The sequence below is a fragment of the Micromesistius poutassou genome (assembly GCF_964030765.1).
Source record: "Micromesistius poutassou genome assembly, chromosome: 7".
Classification (NCBI taxonomy): domain Eukaryota; kingdom Metazoa; phylum Chordata; class Actinopteri; order Gadiformes; family Gadidae; genus Micromesistius; species Micromesistius poutassou.
The window spans coordinates 5,818,248-5,828,247 of record NC_140277.1 but is presented as its reverse complement, the minus strand read 5'-3'; the positions used below and the strand labels follow the sequence as shown (position 1 = coordinate 5,828,247).

The window sequence follows — 10,000 nt, the reverse complement described above, 5'->3', positions numbered from 1 at the left end:
AGCGTTATTGATCCAAACAGAGTTATCTGTTTAGTAACTCGGGTGGAGTATAAAAACCCATTCATGTGGAAACCGATCGATGGTCCAGTCACTAAAAGCAAAGTGCATTCCTTCACCGCCACCTGTGCGGTGATTCTATGCTCACAAACCTGCCCGTGCAAACCCTCTGCCCTAGTCAGCACTCTGCCCGCATCCCATTAAGCAACCTGATGTTCTCACGAAAGAGCCAAACGACTTAACAGACACATTCACTCTCAAAAGATCACAACCATAGATATAAGTGCTTTTATTTCTTACATTTCTACTTTTTTTTCTCATTGAGCTGAGAATTTCTTTCACAAGAGAGCCCATATTAGCTACGCATATAAACAAACACTCACTGCAAAACCCTTCACTATACTGTACCGACTCACTGATTGGCCTAGCTCCTTGCTTTTGCATAAATTACAGCAGGGGGTTGGGGGTGGGGGGGGGGGACCTGCTTCCCTAATGAATGCCAGTCCCAGGGGATGGCTAATGGGAGCTAATTGCTGCCAGGCCAAAGGGTTGAGGTTAGCCAGGGACAGATGTAGAAGTCTGCCTCTAGCAGGGACCATGGTGCAGGCAGCTGGCCCCATTTGCATCACTAAATGCACGTGTTGTGTGTCAGTGTGTGTGCCTGTGTGTCGGGTTGTGTGTGTGTGTGTGTGTGTGTGTGTGTGTGTGTGTGTGTGTGTGTGTGTGTGTGTGTGTGTGTGTGTGTGTGTGTGTGTGTGTGTGTGTGTGTGTGTGTGTGTGTTTGTTGTTCTGCATGTATGCGTGTGTCTGTGTGTCTGTGTGTGTGTGTGTGTGTGTGGGGAACAGATGGCCTCAATGAGTACAGCTAGTCTACAACAGGTTGGGGGTCCGGAGAAAGAAGAGGCTGCGACATGAACAACACAGGGAGACAGCAGCAACACACAGCAGGGGGGGGGGAAGTGTGTGTGACTGTGGAGGGATGGAGAGAGAGAGAGAGAGAGGGAGCAAGTGAGAGAGAGAGAGCCGGAGAGAGAGAGAGAGAGTATTGCCTGTTTAAAAATACAGTGAGATCACACAGAATTTAAAACCTGGCAAGCAATTGGGATATATAACTCAGTAAGCTCAGCGGTGTGTGTGTGTGTGTGTGTGTGTGTGTGTGTGTGTTTGACCAAGAGAGAGAGAGAATATATTGCCTGTTGAAAATGCAGTGACATCAGATGGCATGTGAAAAGTGCTAAAACTCAAAGTGCTAAAACATGTGCGTGTGAGTGCGTGTTTTTGTGTTTGTGTGTGTGTGTGTGTGTGTGTGTGTGTGTGTGCGCGCATGTGTTTCCGTGTGCAGGGGTTGTTTGTGAGTGGCCGTCTGCGCATCCGTGTGTGTGACGTGCAACTCTCTGTGTGTGAGTGTGTGCTTTGCGCGGTGTGTGTCTCGTGCAGCTTGCAGGTCATTAACGTGGTGGCAGTGTGGGCTGCTACAGTACTGGGCTTCCTGGTGATTCTTTTGTTCCAGCCGTCCGACCATTCACAGAGTTCCTATTACTTCCAGTCCTCCCGCTGCAGCTCTGTGTTATGCCCCCACACTTCAAAGCCCTCGCCAGGGAGGGTGTCCAATTTGACAGGATTAATCATCCAAACATCACAGACTGCCATTCTGTTGCAAAGTGAGAAAAAAAAGTGGTATGCTTTCAACCAGCCACTTTTCTTTCTAGTGGTGTTTGTTATATGCTGTCGTAGCTGAGATTGAGCTTCGAGTTCATCGCATCTTGATAATAATGGTTCCCTTATACATTCAGACATAGGGGCTTGTGCTGTAGACTGGGGCTTCATACAACTATTGAACTCATCCTGTTACAACTCTTCTCAACAGTTCAGCTTGTTAAGGAATTCAAATCTTTTTTCTTCACCGTTATGCTGTCCCATACCACGGCAAACAACATCGTCACCGCGGCAACAACCCTAATCGTGACCACTATAACGACTATGTTTGGGCCTACGAGATAAGACTAAGATACATGTGCATAAGTACATGCTGTGGACCAAGCCAGTGTGCTTTGCACTAAGCCAACAGTCTTTTTCTGTCAGCGCTGTGCAGCGCTAGGAGACTCGCTAGGAGACTCGCTAGGAGACTTGCTAGGAGACCGGTGGTTCAGTAGGCCTGTGCCTGTCAGCATGCCTGGTATCCTCCAGAGCAGCCGTTGTCTGGTCAGCAGGGCCGCCGCCAAGCTAGTGAGTCAGACCAACGCATTAGCGGTGAGAAAGGCCTGTAGGAGGCTTCCAGTAAAACACACTCGGGACTTTCAGGCACGGCGCCTGTTGGACCACTCCCGTTCCCATGTGCCGAAGAATGTCCACCTTTATTACCGCTTTTTCGATGAATATTTTGAATGGTGAAGATTGTATTAAGTTATTCGCATTGCAGGGCGATGACAGCTGAAATACAGTTATAATCGAGGGCTGAAGGGTACTGAGTTCGACTCCCATGTGTCCTCTAGATGCCCTAAAACACACTACTAGATGTACCTAAAATACACCGTAAGACTTTGGAGAAAAGCATCTGCTACATGACTAAACAGCACAGTAGTGAATTGTATCCCTGAAGGTCTGAGGTCTGATCAGGTCACCGCTCGGCATTTGAGGGCGAGAGGAGGATGAAGAACAACAACAATAAAAAAACAACAACGCACAAGGGCTTGGCCATGCGTGTCAAACCAGCCCACTCCCCAGGCCACTTTCTCCAGCAAAGGGTAAAGACACAAAGAGGGAGGGGGGGGGGGGGGTGGTGGGAGGGATTGAACGATGCACGGCCACGTCGGCCCAAAAGTTCACCAGCATCACCGCTGAGGGTGTCACTCACTCACCTACTGCTACCATGGCAACAGAATGGGTTAGCGTGGCGTGTGTGAGGTTTGGCAGCATTTCCGACATAGTGATGTAATCACCAGGGTCTACATGAACAGTCTATATAAAACACTAGGCGACGACCACACGGACAAAACAAAGACAAAACGCCCACATCGTGTCATTGCCTGACTCTTATTATCTTGATGTTCTCCCACACCAACAAAAGCACAAAGCCCATGTATGGTGTGCTACTGTATGTTTACAGTCATGCCTCTGCTATCGTAATCATAATAACTGCATGCTTTCAAAAAGCCCAGTCTGCATATTTGTGCTCGCCATCTGAGCAACACTGCATGTTTTGACATGTGGCTGGTCTGTGACTATGTGCATAATTTATCCTGGCTGCACCTCGTGACAAATATGTTGATTATGATCTTTTGGGGGCGTCTTGATGTCTGTATTACTAGTACTGTACTGGTACTTAGTACTGTATTTAACCACAGACTGCTCACACGTTGAACAGTACATTACGTCATAGTAATGTGAAAAAAAACTTAGAAGATGTTATATATAGCGCTTTCCAAGACACTTTAAATAGCCCAATAGACAAAAAGATAGCCAACAAGAGTAAAACAAATTGAAATATCAATAAAAAGTCACATTAAAACATTTAGAAGAAATTTTACAATCTAGGATTGTGTTCTGCCCTGAAGTAGGTATTTAATGTTCCTCACAACATTATTATATCCTCTATCAATGACACACTTTAACTGCAATGAAACTAAGATCTATTCTTCCTTTTCCCATGCGATTGAGTTATTTACACGCAGACCATTGTTCTGTGCATGCAAGGCCCCTCTGAACTTGGAGGAAGGGAGGCTGCAGTGCGATGTCTTTTGTTGCCCCCGGGCAGCTGCTCCAGCTGTGTCCGCAGGCACAGTCGCTCTGAAACTCAATCCATCCTATTCGCCCTGCCCACATCCCGGGACGAAGGCTGTTTGCCTCGAAAGGGATTCAAACGGGACGAAAATAATAGCCAATAGCAAATCATTATGGCTCAATTGAATGTCCCCTAATTGCTTTATTGAATACAGCACAGCTACTTTCTTGGCTCGAAGCAAATCAGAACAGAAACATAACGGGGTGAACTGTCCCGTGTAACTGAACTCCAGAAAGGACATTTAAGGCAACGACTGGCGAACGTTTAAAAGCAACGTAGTCTTCATACTAAAACATTATTATAACTTGACGTTTGCTACGTCTCACTTCAGAGACTTTATTGAAGTGAGGGGTGAGTCGGACGGGACAGGGGGGATAGGGGGGGGGGGGAGCGCTGCGCCCCGCGATTCCAAACCATTCGCTTGGTCGCATGGCAATGTGCAGCGATGAGAAAGTAGGCCTAAAGTCATAAATAATATGGGACACTCACTTGTCCAGGACAAAATAGAGGTCGAAGGCACCCTGACACGATCTTTCCTCCTCCAGCTCCCCTCTTTGCAACTGTCCTTCCACTGGAGCTTCGAGGCAGAAGATTCCCAGCAGGAGCGCTGCGAGCAGCACACGACACCTCGCCATCTTTCCTGCTCAACGCGAACTAACGCTCGTCCCGACACTGTGACAACTCAAAAACGCTCACATGTTTCTTAAAGAATCAACCGAGAGTACTCTTTGGCTTAGTTTTTCAAACCGATCGTTTATATTCCGTAGGAAAAGCGGGCGTTCGGTCGGTTAGAAACACTTGGGCTGAACCGGTTGAACCGCTTCTCCTGCAGACCGCGGGTCGCTCGGAGGAAGAAGAAAACAGCGATCAGGGCAGGACGAGGAGCAGCCAGCAGGAGAACCACTGCTGCGCTTTCCGGCACACACACACACACACACACACACACACACACACACACACACACACACACACACACACACACACACACACACACACACACACACACACACACACACACACGTGGACGTCAACATATAGAAAAAGTAAAATGTTTTTACCCCCCCGCCCCTTCATATATATATAGTGTAACCTATATAATTAGCTGGCCAACTGGAAGACAATTATGGGTTTTTGTTTTATGCTTGTTCCAAATTGGTTCAACATAAAAAGTTGGAGGCCAGTATACAAATGACTACCCAGAATAAAAACAATGAGATAGTCTTAAAACTAATCTATTCATTTGGTATGGGTCGTCAGCTGTGTGCTGTGTGCTGTGTACTGTGTGTATGTTACTGGTTTTATGTTATTAACAAACAAAAATGTTCCAAAACAACAAACAACTAGGCCTGTTTGCAGGAGATTGTCCTATTAAGGCACGCTGGGTTATTCGTTTAAATAAAGTTCAGGACAGTCTAGAACAAATCATATTCCAACATAGGTTTCGCCCCCAACTGAAAAAGAAGAGAACTGCACAATCTGTAAAGTGTGGTCTTCTTCATAAAATCTGTAATTTCATTAAATATAAACTGATTTAGGCTAATTTCCTCAAAGCCCAGGTAGGATTTAGACATTTGACAGATAGACGTACACGAAACACGAAAAATGTAAAATAAAGTAATCCCTTTAAGAATAATAATTAGAATGAAAAATGCCTATATATATATATATATATATATATATATATATATATAGGCCTACTGTATAAATATATATAGAAAAGATTTGCCATTTTGACTACTATTAGGTTAATAAATAGATTATGAGGATTATCCTTCTGCATTTTAAATAAGATAACATGAGACACACTTTCTGCAGGTTGGGGCGACACATTAATATTCCAATAATTAAAAAGCCCAAAGTCATTTAAATTAAAGTGTAATAAAAGTGTTATAAAAGTGTCCTGTTGTATATAGTGGACCCAATTAAAAAACATACATAAAGGTTCGGCAGATACACCACAGTAAGATACACCGCGAGGGAACGGCTGCCACATGACTTTGCCTCTGGGCAAATACATAATTCATGAATTTAGTAGTACATTAAAACACCCATTTAATGATCCGTTGTTAAACAAAGACTTGATTCTACTTAACGCCATGGTGTGGTGGTTGAGTGCTTATCTTGGGAGAGAGAGCGTGGATATGTTTGAAGAACAAAAAAAATAAATAATAATAATTATATATATATATATATATATGTAATATGTAAGGAATGTCAACAATTATCACCCTGACATTTCTGTATCAGGCGTTCAGAGCCAGTGCTGTGTCACTTTGTGTGTGTGAGAGAGAGAGAGAGAGAGAGAGAGAGAGAGAGAGAGAGAGAGAGAGAGAGAGAGAGAGAGAGAGAGAGAGAGAGAGAGAGAGAGAGAGAGAGAGAGAGAGAGAGAGAGAGAGAGAGAGAGAGAGAGAGAGAGAGAGAGAGAGAGAGAGAGAGAGCGGAGCGCGCCTACGTGTGAGTGTGCACGTTGTATGCGCGCACCCGCTGCAGTGCCTTTTCTGACAGGGATAAGTATGTGAACAGCATCGCGCCAGATCCAGTCCCGATAACTTACTCGTGCCACAGCAACAGCGAACCGCGCTTCGTCACCGGGTCGACTGCACCTGCTCAGGACGTACAGGCTGTTCCCTTTGGCGCTAAATCGGACCAATATATCAGTACTCATGACCAGTGGGTAAGTGCAGACGGAATATATTATCATGTATTAGGGACTGACTGATGATTCGTTTTATTTAATTTGGAAATATTTAATCCTATCTTAAAATAGAGTTTATGATTTATATAAGTGTATTAACTACAGTATGGATTTTCGTTTCTAAAACTGTTAGGTATGGAAATGCGGGATTAGCGTTTAGGAAGCGTTTATGGTAAAATGGAGCTAAGATCAGGTGCAGCAGGAGAGGGAGTTGAGCTGAGCGGCAGATGGGAAGACAAAAGGAGAAACCGAGAGAACATTTGGGACAAAGGATATTAGCTAACATTTGGGATTGTATATATACTTCTGTATATGAGGAGCGATAGGCCGACCCGGTGCAGAAACATGGTTCATCCCTTCATATGTGGACCAGCACAGGTTGAAAGAACGCATGGAAGCATATGAGAAAGCAAAACACGATCAACTCAATATATGACTTAATGTATTTTTTTGTTATTTGTTTGTACCTTTCGAAAATACAAAACACCTCTTCCTACGTATTGGTGTATTGTCATGCGTAAAATGTGCATGAAGTTAGTTCGTTGATCTTAGGCCTCATCATTTAGCATTTTGACAATACAAACCATAACATACATTGCCTCATCTTTGCATGTCTCTCTTATTTGACAGTTTAATGATGGACCACGCATTTGCCTCCCGGTCATTCTGGGCCAATGACAACAAATTCCTCCAAGACGCGAACCATGCGACGGACGTCTGCACCAGCGTGGTCGTTACGCGCCACATCCCCCTTGGCACTTCCTTTGGCCCCTGTTTGCTCCAAAGTACATTCTACGACACCATCGCCTTCATAGCGTTGAAATCCCGCGACAGGATCACCAAATCCTACGTGTTTAGGGTGAGTTCCACGAAGGAAAAGTCTGAACATTGCGGCTTATTATACCGATCTCATTTTGATCTCAAATCGAGATAAATGCACCTAGATTCAACTATAGTGTTGTTTTACTTTATCTCAATCTGTCCGCATCTCTGTCAACAGATAGACCCCGAGGTGATGCGAAACACGACGCTGGTGTTGTCGTGGTTACGGCTGGTGCAGGCGGCCCGCAGTGGAGAGGAGCAAAACACCGAGGCATACCTGAAAGCGGGCCAGCTCTATGTGCGCGCCACCCGGGACATCGGCCAAGAAGAGGAGCTCCTGGTGTGGTACGACCAGGAACTCTCTCATCTGCTCGGTTTCACGGAGACCATCGGGCTCATGGCAACCAAAGAGCAACATGAAGGTAAGATGGTGTAGACGGCCTGGTATTAAATCATAATACATTATAATCATCATACCTGATGCATTTTACGCATGGCAAATCAAGATCATTGTATTCATTGTGTTTATTTTGTTTATATTGCAGAGCTGAAATGTATGAAGTGCCACCAGGTGTTCAGGCATGAGTATCCGTACATGGCGCACTGCAGATTCCTGTGTGCCCACAATAAAAGTGACCCGTGGAGCCATGACACCTGCGGGCAAAAGGACGCAACTAAACTAATGGAACTAAAGAGACAACGTCGAGTCACCGATTTCCATAACATAGCGAGAGATTTGGAGCATAAAAGACCAACCACAGATGAGGACGCCGAAACATCCCCCATTAAAAGGAAATGCGAGGAAAGTGTTAATCCAAAAGGACGGAAATCTGTACTCCTGGAAAAAACGAATAACGCAAATTACCACAACATTTCGCCGTCAATAAGGGACTACGAACAACCATCACTTGACTCTCCTTACTTTACTTTGAAACTAAGATCAGATAAGTTAAAAACGCCTCATTTGGATTTAAAAAACACCGCGTTTGCTGAAGTGGTTGAGCGCGAAGGGAGATTTACGCACGAAAGGCAACACACGCCAGAGTTGGACGGTCATTCTGGGAGAGGAGTGCACCTTTTGGGTGCACCTTTACGCAGCGCCTTTTCAGCGCTCTCCACGGGTGGCCACGGAGAGCAGAAAAGTGCCTTCTGTAAACCCAATAGAATAACTTACAACGAGTCAACTTTGCACCCGTCGATGGCGCAGGCAGCTTCCTCCAGTCGCCTCAACGGAATTTCTGGTGCTTTTACCCCAAGGACTGTTATGGGGTACACCACCACACCAAGTCTCATGGCACCCAACAGGTCTTTGGTGACCGGCGAGTTGGCAGGTGCACCGACTGTTCCCGCGCACGTTGCTATAAACACCGCTTTCCACTATGCCCCAGAGCACTGGTCACGGAGTATGGCCTCGCAACTTCAGACCACGTCGTCCCTCGCCATCCTTCCACCTACCTTCAACTCGTTCGGAGTATCAGTCCAGAACTGGTGCGCCAAATGTAACCTGTCCTTCAGAATGACCTCCGACCTCGTGTTCCACATGCGCTCCCACCACAAGAAGGAGTTCGCCGCAGAGTCCCAGGTGAGGAGGAAGCGGGAGGAAAAACTCACCTGCCCGATCTGCAACGAATACTTCCGAGAGCGACATCACCTCTCCCGACACATGACTTCACATAATTAAAAATATATATGTATAAAATGGATAGCGCTCTATTTATTTCCTAAATTACAGTTCGATACTGAACGGTTGTTGAGTTTCGTATGTGACTATTGATGTTAAACCACTGAATGTTCAAAGTCTGCCCTCTAGATGGCGGTAGATTTGCACATAAGCGGATTCTACAGTGCTGTGCTGTACAGCAGTTCTGGTCGTTGTTTTATGTTTATTAGGTTAGCGGTTCACTTTTACATTGTGCCTTATTGAACTCAGGATAGAATTGTGAACGCGAATGACACATATCTCTGTGCAGTAATGTTACTTGCCGGTTTGATGCCAATCGGCTTCAACCACCGTTTGCTATGTGCATAGCCCCGTATAGGCCATGCCATGAAGTGTTCAAGGCTATATATGCAAGCTTGAAGTGTCAACTATAAAATGAACAAAACAAAACTGACTTGGAGTCTTTTTCTCTCTCGCATTGTTTTAAATAGGCCTACTCTGTGGCAGTGGCACCGACATACGTGCAGTCTTCTCTCTCATCCAATAGGTGGCATTAGCGAGCAATGAGCAATGAGCAATTGGTTATTTCACACCCTCACTGACAAGAAAGAACACATCCCTACTAAATCAAGTAGGCCCGCATCTCTGGAACAGCGTTGCCGTTTTAAAAGCGCGTCCACGCGTCTGCAAAGTGCGCGATTTGAATGCAACTTCGAGACAAAGTACCCGATATTCATCTGGCCTGCCTACTTTGGACCGAAGACAGCCATAAATAGCCCTCTCTGTTGCAGGTAAATGAGGCGAGGGAAAGGCACACAGTTCACGAGGAAGTTAGGGGTCGACCTGTACTAGAGCCGAGGAAAATGCCCCAACCATTCCGTCGTATGTCCGCAGATGGGCGACGGATTACACGCATGGGTGTTGTTAAATGAACCGTATATATTCTAATTAACAAAACACGATTAATTATTAATCCTGTCGATAGGCTTCTTGAGCATAACATGGGCTTTATAACTCTCTTTCTCTCGCTCTCTCCCTCTCCCAC

General features: G+C 45.5%; 2 protein-coding genes across 2 annotated transcripts in view; one reads left to right on the top strand and one right to left on the bottom strand.

The window, feature by feature from the left end:
• Window positions 1-4,611, bottom strand: part of antxr1d (ANTXR cell adhesion molecule 1d) — a 26,082-nt gene extending 21,471 nt beyond the window's left edge. The window contains exon 1 of the mRNA XM_084470525.1: window positions 4,268-4,611. Coding sequence (XP_084326651.1) covers window positions 4,268-4,413 — 146 coding nt within the window. The 5' untranslated portion in view covers window positions 4,414-4,611. The remainder of the gene's footprint in view (window positions 1-4,267) is intronic.
• Window positions 4,612-7,083: 2,472 nt separating this feature from the next.
• znf488 (zinc finger protein 488) lies at window positions 7,084-8,976 on the top strand (the record flags this gene model as incomplete). The annotated part of the gene is made up of 3 exons (XM_084470474.1): window positions 7,084-7,332; window positions 7,474-7,717; window positions 7,841-8,976. 3 exons carry the CDS (start codon window positions 7,084-7,086, stop codon window positions 8,974-8,976), a joined length of 1,629 nt encoding a protein of 542 aa, XP_084326600.1.
• Between the last annotated feature and the right edge of the window lie 1,024 nt (window positions 8,977-10,000).